Source organism: Lepisosteus platostomus, chromosome 2 (assembly GCF_059453375.1).
Source record: "Lepisosteus platostomus isolate fLepPlt1 chromosome 2, fLepPlt1.hap1, whole genome shotgun sequence".
Lineage (NCBI taxonomy): Eukaryota > Metazoa > Chordata > Actinopteri > Semionotiformes > Lepisosteidae > Lepisosteus > Lepisosteus platostomus.
The window spans coordinates 9382607-9402970 of record NC_142612.1 but is presented as its reverse complement, the minus strand read 5'-3'; the positions used below and the strand labels follow the sequence as shown (position 1 = coordinate 9402970).

At 35.1% G+C, this 20364-nt stretch overlaps 1 protein-coding gene across 3 annotated transcripts in view; it reads left to right on the top strand.

Annotated features, from left to right (window-relative positions):
* The window catches only part of myo16 (myosin XVI), a 169309-nt gene extending 153739 nt beyond the window's left edge, over window positions 1–15570 (top strand). For all 3 annotated transcript variants that reach the window (XM_088597184.1, XM_088597176.1, XM_088597169.1), the window contains exon 35: window positions 12499–15570. In XM_088597184.1, the coding sequence (XP_088453310.1) occupies window positions 12499–12687 (189 nt within the window). In that variant the 3' untranslated portion in view covers window positions 12688–15570. The remainder of the gene's footprint in view (window positions 1–12498) is intronic.
* The last annotated feature ends 4794 nt before the right edge of the window (window positions 15571–20364 follow it).

Sequence of the window (20364 nt, the reverse complement as noted above, 5' to 3'; positions counted from 1 at the left end):
ATGCTTTATGTGATTGAGAAGCTGTGAAAGGAGAGTGAACTGTAAGATGGGAGGAACAATATGCTGAACAGGGAAACCAATATGTTTTAGGGACTAGGGAAATTTTTAGTTAGTGCAGTTCAAAACAACTCCCATAAACAAAGCCTGGAAACCCCATATTTAGGTAATCAAGTCAGTAAACATAGTTCAAGAAAGGTATTTATTAAATGGTACAAAGCTATCAGTGTTTAAAAGCCAAAATCCACCACAGAATGCATTTCAAAAGCATAACCTTAAATAGTTGAGTATTTAAAGACTTGGAAATCATTTCCAGTATTTCATTTCATGCTTGAGTGTTGTGATGTTGTTTTTGGTATTACAAATGTAAAAAAGCATCTCCTGATCATACTGTAATTTAAAAAAATGTTACAGGATCATTTTTTCCTCAAGATGTATTTTCCAAGGAGTAAACAAATCTCCTTTCTGGAAGAAATAGACTTGACTTACTGTTGCTGTTTGCCACCACTTAAAGCAGCTAGTACACTCAAGCAAAACAGAAACCACACCATAATTCATAAATTCAGTGTCCATGGACAGTATTATTGATCTAAAGAAATTAATAGGTTTCTTTCCCCCTAATGATTAAGGTACTCAACTAATATTATTAGAACATTTTGGAATACCAAATGAATTTACCTAGACAAAGAAAAGTAAAACTGTATGTGTCTCATCTAAGAGAGATATGTCACATTCCTACTCTAATATATTTGTTTTGGACTTATGACCCCTATAAAGATGGTTCCTTTAGTTAAATAACAGCAATACAGTGGATGCTAGATAAGTCAAGATTAGTTCACCCACATGACTGACCATTGAAAAACGTATTGCCAAGAATGGAAACTATATTGTGTTGATGTATGATAGATATTATAGTGCTTATTGTAATGGCAAAAGTGGGGCAATCTGATTTTTATTCTCAGCCAGACATGGCACTCTTCAATTACAGCAGGAAGGAGTACATTTAAATCTGCTTAGGGACAGCACAATGTAAAAGCTCTCTATTCCTGTGTTATTTAAAATGCTGCTAATGGAATCCCAGAGCACTTTAACATGTTTTTATAAAACAGTGAATTAGGTGTAGTTGCTTTGCTGCAAAAATTTCAGAGATAAAGATGGGGTTATATTAGTTCTGTACTGTATGGATAAATAGTAGATTTGATTTTAATTGGGTTACTGTTGAATTTTACTCTTTATAACCCTCAAGATAGTTGATGGAACCTAATTCATGATGGAGGGTGAGGGCTTGGCCAGGAGGCGATATATTCATTATTGTAGTTTGTTGTTTGGAACGTTAATACAAACTTAAAATTAGTCAAACACATTTAGTTTAGAAACAAAATTGTTATTGAAATAAATACGATACATTTACTTCATATTTCATGTATAATGGTCTACAAAGGTGGTATTATTAAATAAAGTGCTTTTCATCTCTTTACAATAAAATAATTGATAAAAGCATACACTTTTTAATACAGTATATTAAACAATTAAGGAGCAAGAGTATAAAACTGAATTTTGAGTCAGGACTTGCAAGGTCTGAGTTCCAAAATTATCTGACAGTCTTGTAGCAACAGAAAAAAAGAATGGTCACCCTTTGTTCAAAGACTTGTTCTTATACCTGATAGAAGAGCTCAAACTATTCTGAAATCTACAGTGCACTAATTCAAGGAAACTAAAACAGGAGATATATGCTCTTGTATTCTAATTTTTGTTACATATTTTATCATATGGAATTTCTAACAAGGAATGCAGGATTGCAAGGACTATATTATAGGTGGGTGGTGCACATTGTTGATGGTGGAGGGGAGTCCCCATTACCTGTAAAGTGCTTTGAGTGGAGTGTCCAGAAAAGTGCTTTATAAGTGTAAGCAATTATTATTATTATTATCCCAAACTCTCACAATAGATTGTAGAAATGTATCCTAGTATGTACAAAAAATGATCTCACAAAATCTAAGCAACTGAGTTCTGAACACACTGCAGCTTGTTAAGAATATTTTAGATCCCATTCCCAACACTTTATTTCAGTCCTGTTTCTCTTCTCTCTGTCCTATTGTCCTCAATATTATAAATGAATCTATGAGCGCTGGCATTGTACCAACAGTCCTCAAAACTGCTGCCATTACCCCCGTGCCAAAAAAGCCTAACATGGCTCTCGACAATCTTAACAATTTTCGCCCCATCTCCAACTTACCCTTTCTTGCAAAAAATCTAGAACGTGCTGTCACACTTCAGTTACATAACCACCTCATGACAAACAACCTTTTCGAACCCCTCCAATGTGGCTTCCGTCAACTTCACAGCACAGAAACTGCCCTGGTCAAAGTCAATAACGATCTTCTCATCCTTCTTGATCTCAGTGCTGCTTTTGACACTGTTGACCATAACATCCTACTTTTTCGTCTTGAGACTGTGTTTGGAGTTTCTGACACTGCTTTTAAATGGTTCAAATCTTACCTCACTGATCGCTGTCACTTTGTCTCTCCTAATGGGTACAGGTCTGAAATTGGTCTTGTTAAGTCTGGTGTTCCTCAGGGCTCAATACAGGGCCCCTTGCTCTTCAGTATTTACATGTTTCCACTTGGTCAGCTTCTAAGATCACATTGCCTCAGTTTTCATTTCTACGCTGACGATACTCAAACATACATCCATACCGAACCTGACATTGATGTGGCTGTCTCTATTCTATCTAATTGCATCTCTGACATAAAAATTTGGATGACTCAAAACTTCCTTCATCTTAACACGACAAGACTGAAGTCATGCTTATTGGCACCCCCCATCAATTTCGTAAAGCCAGTCCTATAACCCTATCTGTAGATGGTTCTGTACTTGAGCTTCAATCTAAATTGGAAAACCTTGGGGTTATATTAGATTCTGGCTTAACATTCGACCCACATGTGCAGCATACTGTCAAAACATAATTTTTTCACCTTAGAAATATCATTAGACTACGCCCTATGCTATCACTAACTGTGGCTGAAAAGCTGATCAACACATTTGTGTTCTCTCGAATTGACTACTGTAATGCTCTACTCGCTGGGGTATCTAAATCTACTCTGAACAAACTGCAATATGTCCAAAATTCTGGCCAGGTCTAGTGCAAATGATCACATTACTCCTATCCTGAAATCCTTGCATTGGCTTCCGGTCAAATTCCGTGTAGACTTTAAAATCCTCATGCTCACCTATAAGGCTCTGCATGGCTTGGCACCTCAGTACCTGTCTGAACTATTATTGCCCTACTCCCCACCTCGCAACCTTCGCTCTTCTAATTCTGCTCTCCTTACTGTCCCCCAACCCCGTCTACATTGTATGGGTGACAGGGCCTTCTCCTGTTATGCCCCCAAGCTCTGGAACTCTCTCCCCAAGGATATCAGAGAGTCACCTTCTCTAAACGCCTTCAAATCCAGACTCAAAACCTTCTTCTTTATAAATGCCTTTACTTTACTTTCTGTTGGATCCAAATCAGGACTTTGACTGGACCCCATAAAGTCATTAAAATCTCTTCATTAAATCACAAATGTCAGACCACATTTGTGTTTTATTTTGGTTCATGTTTGTGAGTAAAGTTGGTTTTCCTCTAGGATTGGCCTGTACATTACACCATCACTCCATTTCAAATGCTTCTCACTCAGTCCCTGCTGAGAAGCATCCCCATAACATGGTGCCACTGCCATGCTTGATTGTTGGGATTGTTGGGCTTGCATCAGATATGCCTTATATTTAGACCAAAAAGTTCAACGCTTGTCCCATTTGACCATTAAATATTCTGTCACACGTCTTCATTAGATCTCAAGTGAGATTTCAGACTATTCTTTTCTTTCTTGCACGTTATCCATACAGCCCAGGTTTTTGTATAAAACTAGATATAGTTAATGAACTGTGACTCCCATTTCAGAAATATCCTTTTCCAAGTCTTTCAAAGTCACTTTTGGTTCACACTGGCATCACAAACCACTTTCCTGCTCCCTCTTCTACTCAGCTTGGAAGGGCAGCTTGATCTCTGTAGTGTCTGGGTGGCATGACATGCATTCAACTTAATGATGTACTCTACCTTTCTTCAAGGGATAAGTAACCTTTTCCTGCTCTCTGCCTCTCTACTACTTCACCAATGATTTGTTTTTGAAAATCTCCTTCATGGTCTTTATGGTTGATTTGTCACATCACTTTGGGTGTTGTGGCTGGAAATGCAGTATCTATCTGAGGTTTTAAGTGAGTTTGCATTTGAATGTTTTGACGTTGATATTGTGGGTTGAAGCCTGGGTCGTGTCTTTAGCCAAATGTGACCAGCAGTGCTTAAATTGTATATCACAAGGAACCAGAACTCAGTGAAAATGAACAAGAGGCGCTTAACTGTGAAATGTACATTAATGCTTAACATCAATATATCACACTTTCCAGCTACTATGTCAAGTAAATGCTAATAAAAAATAAATTATTTAAACAAATTAAATTGCTTTTGATTTAATGTTTAAGAAAAGCATTTTTTATTTGTGACTTCAAATGTCATTATCAAAGGCTATTAGATCTACTCCATTTTTGAAACATTTCCATTCTGATAGACCTATTGTTGCGTCTATAGGGTTTTGGAATCTCACTGAAAGAGCTCACATGCTGGTAACCATAATGTCAGAAATCTATACTTTTATTTAAAGGTTAAAAATTCTCATCTGTTTTCATTAATTTCATAAAAACATTATTTAAACAACTTTGTTTAGAAAATGAAATATACGAGCAGGTATGTAACATGATCATTGATGTTTGTTTTCAGACTAATAGGCTCATCCAGCATTAGTACATATAGTGTGCACTATACTACTGTATACTGTGTACTGTATATACATTATACTGTTTACTATTGTACTACTGTATACTGTCAAGTGTTTTTCTGCTAATTTCTGAGGAAATGTGTCATTGCACATTTGAGCATGCAACACCGAAATGCAAAATCTGTCCCATATCAATTCCATTCAATTCCTGAGTTCTCCATTCATTCAATTCCCTATTTTAAAAGCTCACACACAGTGAGCAAATAATACATTTTTTTCCACAGAAATGTAATCAAGGAGTCAAAAAGAATAAACAACAGCGATCACCTTTAGAATGATTGTTAAGCACACTTGTAAACACACGTGTTAAATTCATGTCCCGAGGAGTTGTTTCAGCTGTGCATAGAGGTGCTGCAGTGTGAACAATCTCAAATTGAGAGGTACTGAAGCTAAGCCTCAGTAAGCTGCAGCACAAATTAATAAGCACAGGTAACCATGGCTCCAAGTTGGCTGCACACAATTGACTGAGTGTGACAGAGGGCAGAGTGGGGTTAGTCGGACTGGGCTTTCTTGGCTCTCAAAGAGTCATGTGAAAAATGCACAACTGGTGATTCCAAATTGAGTGGGTATCTAAAAAATAATTTTACAAAATTAAAAAAAAATGATTGCTTATGATTTGATTGACTGGGTATGTTTTAAACTAAACAGAATGAACAGGAGCCATCTTAAAAGTGGTGTGCCTGGATCAAAACGTCAGTGTAAATGCTAACTAAACTTTGGGTGGCTCATGCACATATAAAGCTCAAGCCATATTGCTCTCTGTTTCTTTTGTTTGTTAATTGTGTCAACAGTAATAAATTGTCGATTTTCTTCAATGTGCTGTGTGTGGGATGGTGGCTGTGAGGCAGGAATGGCCTGTTTTTTATTTCTTTTTAGCAGCTGATAGGGGTCTGCTATTATTTTTGTGGTTTCGGAGAGAGTTTGTCATTTATTTGAAGGTTAGTGAATATGAAGTCAGCTTGGACATATTCTGATTAAGAGGGTATCCACTTACAAGAAAGATCTAAGATGGCACTAACTCATTTCATTGTAGGAAAGTGGATTAAAATGATAAATATGTTGCTTTAGGATGGTAAAGTGGTAAGCATTGGTGCCTTGTAGCTCTGGGACCCTGGGTTAAATTCCTAGGGTGCTATCTGCATGGAGCTTACATGTTTACCTGTGTCCACATGGCTTTCCTCTCACTGTCCAAATACATACTTTCAGGTTTATTAGCTACTGGGAAAATGACCCTGGTGTTAATGTGTGTATTTGTGTCTGTTTGTGCCCTGTGATGGACTGGTGTCCCATCCAGGGTGTACCCTGCCTTGCACCCATTGCTTGCTGGGATAGGGTCTGGCTTCCTTGCAAACCTGTATTGGGTAAAGCATTTAGAAAATAGATGGTGGATTTGCTTTAAACTAGCTTCCAGCTCTCATTGTAAACATACATTTGTGTTTCATGTGTCTTGTCTGTGTTCCTGTTTTTAATGTTTCTAACTTCCTTTAGATATGTCAGGATAATCTGGTTTTGTACTTATTTTCCCAAGCTAGCTCATAGATATCCTAAAGGTAAATCAAATAAATCAAATTTAAATACAATAAAAATAATAGTGTATTGGACCAGCTTTAGAGGATGATTAAAGTTTTTATCTCTTATTTTGGGATCCTGATTATTTTCAATAAGTCTGAAACGGAAACATCCAGTTTCACATGCATAACCATTTATGAAGTTGTTGCTTCTGCTGACACCATTACAGTGTGATATGTGCACCCAGTGGGAGGTGTCACATTTATCGGTTTCAAAATCAAGCTGCATGCCATGAAGATGCAGTATTTACAGCCCTTTCACACATTTAAACTCCACACCACTTTCATTAATACACTGCAGATGGTTAAAACACTGTAGAGTACAGCACTGAATAAATGGCCAGATGGTCGATTTTGTGGACTGCTTTGCATAATTCATGCAGATAAGTGGGTATATTCGCTCCCAATTGTTGTCTCTCAGCATAGTACAAAATGCATTTTGTTACAATCTGCCTTATCAATGAAAATGTGGTTATCAACATATTTCTAAAAAAACATTTAGTTTCAGTTTAGGGTCACGTAGACTTGGATCTTTTCATTGAAAACATTTTGCTCCACATTAAAAAAAAATCTGTGATCACTCTAGGTCTCCTTAATGCATTCACATTTTTACACAAAAGCATTTTTGAGTTAAAAGAAATTGCAGAATTTATTGGCGTGAAAATAATTTCACTACAAAAAAATTCACGTGGTAGAATGTTTTTTCTGTATTCTTAGGAAAACATCTTGTGTTTCATAGAGGATGGAGCATGCTTTGTGTTGTGATTACTCCATCTTGTTCACAGATTGACAATGGATGACAAAGGAAGCAAAATTGTGGCCTCCCCTCAATGCTAAATCTTGACAAATCTAATAGCAATTATGCTTTATTGCTAGAAAATAAATTAGTTGCATAAACATTTGAATATTTTTTAAATGTCCTAAATGGTACATTATAGTGTTTTTTAAAAATATATATATTTTCCCTATTGATGTTGCATTGCTTTTCCTCCTGACATTTATCTACCTGTAAATGTATGATAATATACACAGCTATGGGAAAGTCTTAAGACAACTTTCATAAAGAGAAGTGCAGCCAGACAAAGCCCTGGTCTTAAATGAATGTCCTATACTGACAAGGTCAAAGAATTCATTTTTATTTTTGAATAAAGACGACAACTTGGAGTCCCCATTTAAGTATTCAAAATCTTCTAAAGCGTTGAAAAAAGCAACACAATGGTCTCTTTCAGAATCAGCAGTGAAACACGAAGCCTAATAACACAAATTAAAACTTTGTGGAACTGCTTTTTGATACTGGAACAGGAGACACTTCATTACAGAAAGCTACCCAGCCATGTTTCTGGAGCTGGCGTCTTTCAGGAAATGACTGGATGAGAAGCTCAGATCAATTAGCTAGAAATAACCGAATGGATGAGATGACAGGCCTCTAGTTTGAAACTTTTCTTGTGTTCTTAGGCACAACAAGGACTTACAATATATATACTGCATGCTATGAGCCACAACACTTTACTCAAAGCCCAAAATAATGCTATCTAGTATTGTATCAGATTTGACTGTTATTATTAGAACTTAGTTTGAGCAACAAAAAAAGCAAGGTTATCATTTACTAATTTTTAAATCATTGAGAATGAGCTTCCATATAAAGTCGCAAAAGCTAATCCATCATAGCTAATCAAATCTAATTTAATAATTGTCATATGCTCAATGCTATTAGCATCATTTGTTTCTTTTTACGCATCCACATAGCCAAATGCCTGGCTTTTATACTACAAAATACAAATCTATCAGGATTAACTGTTATCTTCAAACATTATAGCTAAGATTTCAGAAAGTGATTCCATGGAACTGTTCCTGCGTACAGAATGAAAATCATGGAGCAACATGATTTGTACAATCCACATCTCTAAAGCTTTTCCATGTACATATACTAAAATTATTGAAAATGTTCAAATGTATCATAACATTGTCATTGTAACCTTATTATTAGATTTTTCTATGCTTACTTCACTTTCTTCACCATATCAATCTGTCATGTTCTGTTTTGTTTTTTTTATTTTATCCTATTAGTTATTATTCTGCTCTTTCTTTACTCCCTAATAAAATATATTAGTTTATCTTTTACTTTAAAAATAAAAAAAAAACAATCATGGGTCCACAATTGGAAATGTACAAAAAATCCATATAATTATTTAATTATTTTAACACTGATTATACTCAAAAGCAGTCAGCTCCATGGAAGTTAAAATAAAGATTCCCAATAATCAGCTTATGCAAAAATCAAGTGATCGTGACAGATGAGTCTGCTGCTCATGTAGCACTAGGCTACCGATGAACAGGGCAGGAAGCAGATGCAGGCCAATGAGCCCATTACTTGTGTTTGCAAATTGTTTAAATCTACTGACATACCGTATCAAACAATTAAAGAAATCCATCTAGCTCCAAAGCAAAATCCCAGTTCTAATTAAAAGCAAAAAAGTGCAGATCATTTACAATTTTGTGTTTGGTGTGTACTAATAGAATGGCTGAGATGTTGCCTCAATACAATGTTTCCCCTATATTTTTATTTTTTTGACAGACCATATTGGCTGTGTTTCCTGTGAACAGTTACTGAAAAGATGCATCATTTATTGTGCAAGCCAGAAGGACTTATTCACAGGATATTTAATCCTCCTGAATTTAAGAGGCCTGAGAAATCCGATTATGCTGAGTGGTAAAGTACAATAAGCTTGCCAGCGCTCACACGCTTAACTTTATATTAATTAAAACACAAATTAGTCAGATTCCATTGTCAAACAAACTTCATATGTTTTGCATCTTTACTGTGTGTATTACATGAAATTATTTTGTGTTCATTAGCAGTTGTGGTTGTAATATATGACAGAAAACAAAAGAAGCAAATACAAGAGACCACTGCAATTGCAACTAATTATATAGAAAATTGATTATACTCAGGTAATCAAGCCACAGTAAGCTAGATTGGACGGTCTATGTTTTTGCCTTGATATTAAGATCATACTGATTGCTAAAATCAAATATACATTTTTTTGAAGTTTTGAAACAACTTAACACTTTCAACATGATTGTAAATTCTTGCATTCTGACAGATCAAAATCTGTTTTCAGTACAGTGCTTGAATTTTAAGCATTGTGTATATTATGACTTAACTTAAGTCAAAGAATACAGTACATACTGTAGGAACAAACTACAGAGATGGTCTCTAGTATTGCTTTTATTTTATATCTACTGGCATTTATTGTGCTGTCTCCAGTATGATGGTGTACAGTAGAAACTATAAAATATTGACTTTGAAGGAATTGTTTTTTTTTCCTCTAATCTTTGTGAAATAAAAATGGTTATACTGTATAGAAGACTCTGTGCTTAGGGTCTTCTGACACTGTTCCCTTAGTTGAATGTCACTTAGCAGTCTGATCATGAAAACCAGCTATCTAAAATGTCAAGGAATTAAAATCTTCAATTTTTTTCCTTACATGAAACGACTACATAAAACAAAATTGGATTATATAGAAAATATACCAATTTGTGATATAGATATTGCACTAATTTCAATAAACATTAGCATTTTGAGTTGATGACGATGATGATGATGATTATGATTATTGTTGTTGTTGTTGTTGTACTATATAGTGTACAGTATAAAGTATGTATTGTTAAAAGACATGAGTAACCCTCCCTTCCAAAAATCCTTTATTTTGGTGGCAACTATAAAAATGTGTTCTGTAGTGCAACAAATGTGGCAGCTGAATATTTCTTCAATCCTGAGTCTCTCCAGGTGCATCTTTATTTTACAAGTGAGCCTCTCCAGTCTGACCTCCTTACATCTTGGAAACAACCCAATTGTCCAAGTCGCGATTCTGCCATCCTTTCTTCTTTCTCCGATCCTCCTGAGCCTCCACAGACACAGCACATTCTCCCTTTGCCCTCTATACCTATCCTTTTCTTTCTCTCTCCTCTCCCACTGTTCTTTTCCTGGGGAACAGTGAGAAAGGAGAAGCAAGGAAGAGAAAAGTATAAAAGTATAAAAAACATCCAACCACTAACCACTGTATCCAATACACGGGTCGCGGAAGAGCCAGAGACTATCCCAGCAAGCAACGGGACAAGGCTGGATACTCCCTGGAAGGGACGCCAGTCCATCTCAGGGCACACACAGATACAAACACACTCACAACAGGGCCAATTTTCTCCATTTATGTAATTTTATCTCAGATTTAATAAAAACCTCATCCTCCATGACTGAATTGGGGACATGAAATTAGTGAATGTAACTCTTCAACTTTCATTCCATGCATGGAGAGGGGGAGCCATCGAGTGAAGGAAAATGAGACAAGGGGTTATAATATTTAAATCCGAATATTTTGTTTTTATTTCTTAGATTTGGATATTTAAATAACTGAAACCATTGTTCATTATAAAAGAAAGAAAAGATGGAAAGGTTGTAATAGAGTTGTTACTGGTTGTTTTTGTGTTGGTATATAAAATACAGGTAACATACAGGTTAAGTACAGAAAAAAAAGGCAGCAGTGCAAAAACCTGTAAAAATCTACAACTTATTTCAGTCTATAATTATCCTTAGTGCAAGAAATCTTTTTGATTTCAGAAGGGCTGAAGTGCATTGCCCCTCTTTTTCGTAAGTGGCCATAGCCCAGGGACTGGGTTTCCTGGACGGTGAAAGTGGGCGGGCAGTCATCAGAGACTGATTGCAGAAACAGTCAAAAGAAACTGACCAAACAGGGTGGACAACATGGCGAAAATAAATTTTTCAAAATCAACAGATGCAACAAAAACCATACCTCTTGTGAGGCTATGTATAACATCTTGATTTATCATAACACACCGGCTGAGGGAAAAGTCTGGTCTTTATACCATTTTACAGTATTCTTTTGGAATATGAAGGGCGATTCATATTCCTTTGTTATTAATCTTTTCTTTTTACAATGTTAATTAAGATGAATGGCTAAAGTATCCATTATACTGCACAGCAGAAAAAAAAAACAACAAACCGTGAGACAGTAATAACAAAATAGAACTTGAATAACCCGATGAAAATGTAAATTGCCTCCGTGGATAATTAACCATGTTGTATATAAACTACAAGTAATCTTTTCTCAACATTTTTTGTTGGATGTTCTATCTACAGTCCTTAACCAAAGATGTAAAATGAAATACAGTAACTGTTACCAGATACCAGAATTACCAGAATCAGTTACCAGAATTTGGTTAACTGACAACTTAAGAAATGTATTGTTTTTGTGAACATGGTTAATAATTTTGGTGTTTAGCTGTTTTTTGAAGATATCATGGTGTAATGGTGTAAAATGTGTTTTTGAATACAATGTTTTGAGTATTTGCTGCTATCACTTTCCAGTACCAATAGATTAATAGGTTAAACATTGAAAACATATTGAATTGATTAATTACCCAAGAAGTGAATATTTTGTTTCTTCATTTTTTTTCATGATCCAGTTTGAGCATTCTGTTATTTTGGCATCTCTGTTATTCTAAACTCTTCTTCAAGACTGCTGCAATATGTGAAGAGGGTGAGATGACTTAAATATGTAATTAATTGATTTTGTTAGGGCTGGTGCATAAGAAAACACATGTGAGTGTGCACACAGAAAGTAGTTCACCAGCTACTTGGTGAGTTAAAAAGGTGTCAGCTCATTATGAATTTCATATCCTTTGTCTGTTTCTGACTTATTAGAATGAAATGAGTCTGTAAGATTGTAGACTACTTTGCCATGTGTAAGCATTAGTGGTTGTTCTCGGGGGGAAAAGGATTACAACAAATCTGTCATTGTCTGCAGTGTATGGCTTGTAAGGGGTATGGGAACCTACTGCAAATTTAGATCCACCTCCCTCAACAGCAGACAATATGAAATAGTGCTCAAAAAAGGAGAAAGAGGAGTCAGGCTGTATAAGAAAAATGAGATGGTAAAAATCGGTGAAAACATAAGAACATTAAAAAGACAGAGCCCACAATTGTACAGGTAATAGATACAGGTGCCACCACGTTAAGCAGTCTCCTGTTTTCCTTTCAGGTCATCCATCAGCTGCGGTTGTCACAAAATGAAAGCACTGCCCTACATGAGTTATTGGAATGGAGAAGGAAGCTGTGTGAGGAGAAGGAAGACTGGCAGCAAATCATCCATAAATCAGAGCACAAGACCGTCACACCTCCTCCCCCACCTCCTCCTTGCAAAAAAACGACTCTGCTGAAGAAGGTGTGAGATTGATCTCATGACAGTATCCTCGTCCATTAAACTGAAGTCCATCGTTTTTTTCCCCTCCCGTCTACAGACAAGAACTGACTTCTGATCAGCATGAGATAAGCATATAAACACCAGACTCGACGGCTTGCTTGACACAGTCTGCTGTAGAATCGTGCACTATGGGGACTGATGATTGCAACATTCTGAGTTTAGGCTCCAGAATGAGTCCAGCAAGACCATAAAAATTGAAGATTGTGGTTTGACTTCAGCTACAAAAGCACATTGGCAGAAAGGAACAATTTTAAAATCGGAATATTTCAATGTCATTTTCAGAGGATGTCATTTATGTATACGGATGTTTCAAACAGTACTTTCAGAGAAGAAAATATTGTTTATTCATGTAATCTACTAAATGGTAACATACAGCTTTGGTACACTTTCACATTTACAAGGGGAATGAAAACTTTGTTTGATAAATAGACCGTGCTACAGTCTGAAACTTAAACCCAACTGGTGCTGATTACATCCACTCAATGTAGAGTCTCTGTAGCTTCAAGGAGACAATGATGTTGACCTCATGTTCTCTAACTTTGTAATAACCTTTTCAGGTATGTGTATTGCTTACCACTTTCAGGTTCTCCAGACCCTTAAATAGTTTTGTAGGTTCAATTTAGCAAAATTACAGTCATTTGTTGCTGAAACACTACTTATCATCTTATGTACAAAGGATAGTAGAATTTAATTTAAAATTAAAATTACATTAATAAAAACAGTAAAATCCATTCTTCTGCTTATAAAATGCTATCTCCCAGCACTGTTGTGCCATAATGTATGATAATTTGAAGCACTGAGTTACACAAGACGTGCTGGGAATGGCTTGAGGCTGAAGTAGTTTGCCTTATGGGGTCATTTTTTTGTCTTGACTTTGTTTAAAGGAAATTTCAACAGTGAAAATTATTTCTCTTAAAGACACATTTCCGGGCACAACATAGAAGGCTGTTAAAATCTATTACTTGGAAAGGCCAATTCAACACACTGTACCTCTGTGTCTTTCAAGATTTTCATACAGTGTAAAATCACAAAAGTGTCACAAAAGCAGCAACATTTTCTCACAGATATAATCTAAATAATCCTTATAAATTAATATTTCATCAATCTATAAATATATATGAAACACTACAAGACGTGAATGCTGATTCCATTATATTTACATAAAATATCTATATCACACGTAATTGTGTGATATTTCTTTATCAAGGTACAGTAGGCGCTTTGTCTTCAGTTGCAACAAATTCTCCTGCTGTTCTTTCTCTCCTCATAACTGCCTGAAAAAAAGACCAAACCCTTGCCACTTCTCAACTAGAACCCTTACAAAACCAATTAGCATTTGGTGATTATTCAAAACACCTCAAAACAACTGTAAGAGTTCTGAGTGAATACATTACTGTATATAAGGGTAAGGCTAAGGGTAATGCTGGAGGGTCTACATTGCTGTACTTTTAAGAAAATCAGATTGGTTGCACAAATTAAGGATTTTATTGAAGAGACAGTGCTGGATAATGTTGTGTTCTGGATAAAATTAAATAGTAATGCGCAAGAGAGAATTTTGTTTAATAAAAGAACATCTTCATTTGTGCTGCATACATACAATATGAATACTCTTTAAAGCGGACGTCTTGTCTCATCAAAGAAGGGAAGAATTTTATATCACACAAATTCTTCGTTTACAAATGTCTTACTGTAATCACAGTTTCAAGCCACTTACTTGCACAATGAAATCCTCTTGCTTATTATTTTTAAAGGAATAAATATTTAAAAGGTGTATAATTGTATCAGTGCTTATTGGTATCGGAACTGACATAATATCAGTTAAGCTGCTTAAAGTTCCGATCACAAAATATTTGTCACGGTGCTATTTTGCATTATTTTTGTAAAAGGAAAAAACATATCGGACTATACAGAATTGTGATGTAAACCCAACTTTCTATATGACGCTATATGACATTAAAAAATCAGCACTTCTCTAGGTTTAACACATACTGCCCTAAGTATATACCTGTAGTACCTGCTGTAAACAAAAAACAATGGTCGCAGTCTTGCTGGAGTTTCTGTTACTGCCTCAGTATGATCCTTCCCTTTTGATCAGCAGCCAGGATGCTGTTTCTTGTAAAGAAGCACAAGCTGCCAGGTGACTTATTGGAGTTTTCGCACACATGTTCAGAGTCTACAATCTTAGTGTTTTTTAACGTATATCCTGCCAGTCATATCATATTAATTTATGTCCACTCTACTGTTTATATTTCGGCTTCTCAAAAAATGATGAAAAATCTAGCTTTGTTGCACTCTGAAATGAGATAGACTCTCCACTATTCTGTAGTTAAGGAATTGCATGACCCAGTTAGTCCAAATGTAAATTATTGCGCTTAAAAGGTTTTGTATATATATATAGTCATTGTAAAATACTTTTTTGGGTGCTAAAGGTTCATTTTACAAATGTCCAATGAAAGTCACATCTCCTTCCCCTCTTCACCACACAAGGCTCAGGCTTTCCCTTTGAAAAAATGAATCACCTGGCCCTTCTGCAGTAAAAAATATTGCACTTGATCAGGGCAATTTTTGAAAATAGTGCTTTTTCACTTTGGTGCAGGAAACATTTTTACTGTGCACAGTCCATACGCATTGTTGCTATGATGTAATATATATTAGAAGGAGAAAATGTGTTGTGCTGTTTTCTGTAGGACATTGTATTTAAATATAATTTTTACTTGTAATTGTTCTCTGTTTGTGAAGAAATGTATGTCATTTATTACAGGTTTATAAATACACAGAAGCAATAAAGTAAAGCCTGTGTCATTTAAGAAATCCCAACAAAAAAACAAAATAAATGGAATCCCCTTAAAAGATTGTATACCTCTTGCTTACATTGTATATGATTTTCTTAAAGGAAAATTCCTTATGTGAAAAACATAGTAAATTTGCTCTTTATATCAGCAGGAAGACGGTTCTTTATTCTGTTTTCACTTTGGCTAAGTGGAGATTTTACTCTTACATCACAATTTCCAAAGCACATAAGGAAATGGTGCTGTTGAAAAGGTAAGAAAATAATTATTCTCTTTACACACAATGTCAAAATCTGTTATGCTCATGGTTTTATAAAATAATTTTGCAGGGATTTGTTTTCCAGCAGACTTTGTAGTGTACATAAATGTTTTTTTTTTCACAATTAATCAGATGCTTTGTTATATCATTTTATGAAAGATACTACTGATCAGATACATCAGGAATAAATTCTATAGATTGAGAGAGAGGAAATATATATTCTTTTGTGGCGCTGATTGCTTGGACAGGAAATAAAATATTTCCTTCAGTTTAAAAACATTTCTGTTATGTCAGAAGTATTCAGATATCTCAAGAACAGTTGAGCAAATGGACACAATCAAAAACAATTGATCCAGATATACAGCCAATCCATTTAGTTATATGAATTGTATTGTCTATTTTGCCTCATTTCTATGCGCAAGTACTCCACCATGAAAACCTCCATTTACAAACAAAATATCTTTGGCTGACACAATCTAATACTGGTAAATATGTAAAAGTAAGTGAAGTCTGCTATCTGTGTGAGGTGCTGAAAAGGTTATTTCTATTTCTTAAAACTTGTTAGAATCCTTAAAAGTTATTTAAATCTTATGCTGAGTCAATATTTGAAACAAGAAAATGCAATAAAAAATTTAAAGATTTCTCTTTGCATTTGTCATTTTAGTGTACTCTATATTAGTGTTCTTTTTGATAATTAGTACACTTCATACTGTATCTTGCTATACATTTTATCTTGCCAAATTACAAAATCTTAAAAATGTTTCTTAACATTATAATTGAAACATAAAATTATAATTGTATTAACCTATACCTAAGTGAAAATAAACAAAAGAGTTAAGTGCATTTACTGTAGACATTATGTTAAGGGTTCCAAGTATCAAGTGAAGTTGTGCTCATTCTTTAATAACAATACTTAAACATGATGTTCAGCATCTCTTGCAATTTATTTGAAAGCTATGTTGCTTTTCATCTCCTGGTGTAGTGCAGTTACAAGTATGATTTTAGTTATGCAAATTGAAAGGGAAATACAATTCCATTTCCATTGAGGGTATGTTTTCATCAAGTAGCTAAATCAAAAAATTAAATATATTTGCACATAATCTATTAGTTCAATCACAGTAATTCATTGTTTATTTGTAATACATTTGAATGTACACTATCTTTCAGATTTATTTAAACCCCTATGAAACAGAAAAACTTCATATAGCAGAATGACTTACAGATTGGATAATATGTCTAACTGGGAAATTTCTGAAAATGTCCTAATGTAATAATCATAATAGCATTACATAGAACAAAGTCATATTTGTCATAAATATTTAATGGAATTCTGGAAAACAAGAGAATCACACCTCTAAGTCTTCCTTTAAATAAAATTCAGCAAAAACAAATCTGCAATAACATTCTTTTCTTTGAAACGGCCTCTGGGACTAGAGGTTTCCAAAGGTTTCCTGTTTCCCTGGAGTATAAAAGGAGGTAATGCACAGAAAACATTTAGTAGTTTCATGCATCATAAAGGTTAAAGTCAGAGAGCTCTTTGAAGAATGCAGGAAAATGGTCATTGACCAATCTCCACAAGTTGGAGGAAACCTATAAAAGAATCCACATAAAGCTGAATCTTCCACTTCCCTCTGAAGTGTCCATTTCAGATCATTAAGGTTACTAGTATAGACTGCCTACCAGGAACAGGTCACAAGTTTAGATTGTAATCATGAGCTGGGAAACAAGCGGTTTAGGAGACAGCTGTAAATCTAAGGGAAGAATAAGAGATTTCCAATACACACTGGCATCTTCAGGATACAAAGTGTTGAAAACTAATATTTTAAGTCACCTGCATGAATGTGGCATTCACAGGTATGATCCTTTGTGATCCACAAAGAGAGGCTACTCAAACTTAGCAATTCAATCAGTGTCTTATGCTCAGTTTAAATGAAAATTAAGATTATCAGTATTGTGTTTGGCACATTGTGTTGAGAATACTCTTGTGCCCCCTATGAAAAACTGTGTATTCTACAAATAATGAAAAAGAATAACTTGTGAACATGTACAGTATTACATTATATAATTCTTAAAAGCAATTGAATTAATCTGCATGTTTGGTATTAAAAAAACAAGTGTGATCTTAGAATATTATACACATGAAAACATTTAAAAATGGCAATAAAAACGAATGACTGCATTTCTCCCATTTCTATGTTTAAAACAAAAACCCAAACACAGAAAAAAAAAACATTGCCTCTAGTGAAGCTAATTGCCACAAGTGAATCTCTTTATGGCTTACAAAAGTGATGTTCCGTTCTAGCAAGCAGGTGTCAAGGGAAATGACAGCATACAGTTCTTACTGCCAGCACAAACTGCCCAAGGGAAATGCAAATAAGCAAACTGTTTACAACCTGGGATAAATATTTGCAACCAAAGCACACTTGATACCTGGTTATGTCAGAGAGTGATAAAAAAAAACATTGCTTCTTTGGATGTGTGGCAAGATTTTATTTGTTGTTATCGTCTGAAGAATGTACGACTTCAGTGTTAAAATGTGTATGTTTTGTTTTCTGAAGTACAACTTTTCTTAGGTACTGTACAGTATATCTGCAACAAAGCAAAAAAGAATATCTAAACACAGGAACCCAGCAAAACAAAAACTTGTTTTTTGTCAAACAAATGCCTCAAAATTAAACTCTAAAATTCATTAACTATATGTGCTGGTATAGCAAATTAAGATATTTTTGTACTGTATATTTATTGGTCAATCTACATTGTATCCTTTGTGAAACACATGTGCTTTTTTTTTTTTGCCTTTAGTCCATAGTCAGTGTTGGAATTCAATCCAATTTAGTTCAATTCTATGTTGAGGTCAAAGTTTTCAGCTTTGATTGAAAAATGTAGGATGTTTTAGTCTTCCTTACATAGACAGATCATTACAAAGTTTAAGACAGATATAAATCCAGACCTTTTACTAACCTGAAAACATGGATTGTTGCATAAGGAATGCAGGTGAATACAAAGGCCCAGGTTAATCATTGTGTGGACTGTCTGAGAATATTAGACTGCAGTTCCATTCATGAACCAAAATGAGTCATTTAACCCTTAAAATAACCATTTTCTACTAATCTTCAGCAAACCATGCAAGAGTCTTCATTCTTCATCATTTGGCTTGCAATAAATAGAATTTGTGTTTGTGACATCTACGTTTTATATTAAACAGTTAAGTGATTGCACTTTGACTTTGATAATAACTAAACAAAACCTCAATGCAAGAGTGTCCTAACTGAGATTTCTTTACACTGCATACAGTATGTAGTATAGAAAAGTGTTTTTTTTTACTGCAAAGAGATGTAAAGTACAATTGATAGCTACGAATGTATATTGGCCAGATTATTAATTTCAAAGAGGACATTTTTTTTCCATACTTTCTGTTGAAGTAGTGGAAGAGTGTAAATTTCCAGAGAACTATGGAGCTGGTATTTAAAAAGGATTCTCTGGTTTCTCTGCAAATCAAGGGAGGTTGAATTCTGTATCTCACAGACCGTCTTCACACTAGGAGGCCACAATGGAATATGGACAACAGCTCATAGAGGGGGACAGCATCCCTTCAGTTATGTTGGCCATTCTCACCTTTCAGGCATTGCCAGCCAGTATTAACGATAGTGATAGCATGGACGACAACCCTCTTGTGGATATCTCCTGCAGCACAGGGACATTGAACACACATAACAAGAATCTTACAACAATGACCCTCATAAATCCACCAAAGGTGCAAATAACCTGAACCAATCAATTGACCTGGATGGGCCTGTTTCAATGAAAAACCATCACCCATGTGGAAATCACAATGACCTCCGTTCCAAAATCCCTTGAACTTTGCTCTGTTTTTTTTTTTTACTGCCCCTGCTGGGTCACTGGTGGCTCAAAGCAGACACAGTGTCAGATCATAGAGACTGATGGGTGGTATTTTCAGTATTTTAAAGCTCAGAGTTACAGTATTTTAAATTGATAATGCATATTTTATTCGAAGTTACTTGTGTTAGCATGTCAGTGTCACAGTTAAGAGCTGTGGTAGTGTTGTTTCCTCTGCTACTGTACATCCACTCTCACCCATTCAGATTGTTCTTGGGAACCTCATGATTTACATATTAAGCGCTGGCCATTACCTTTGGTGTGACTGAAGCAATACTTGCAAGCAAAGACTCAGAACCTTGTAACATGATAAACAACAGTTCTTTTGAGAGAAATGGTCATGGTAAAACATGATAATCTTTCATCCATTTCAGATATTCATTTGAATCATAAAAGGCACCATGCCACATGTCAGGATTTAGGGTGACTAAGGAATAGGATTAAGATTTAGCAGATGCATGAAATAGACTTTAGCCCACTGTAACACCACCACTGAGCTCGGTAAGGGAAATTAACTTAAAGAGCTGCACTGCTATGCTATTCCATCTCATGATATTATATGACTGAAAAGGAAAGTGTGTGTACAACACAAAGTCATTTGAGAACAGAGACCCACACACAAAAAAAAAATATGCAGCCAACAAACCACACAGCCCTCTTCTCACATTGACATAATACCTCTGTATGATAATATACATT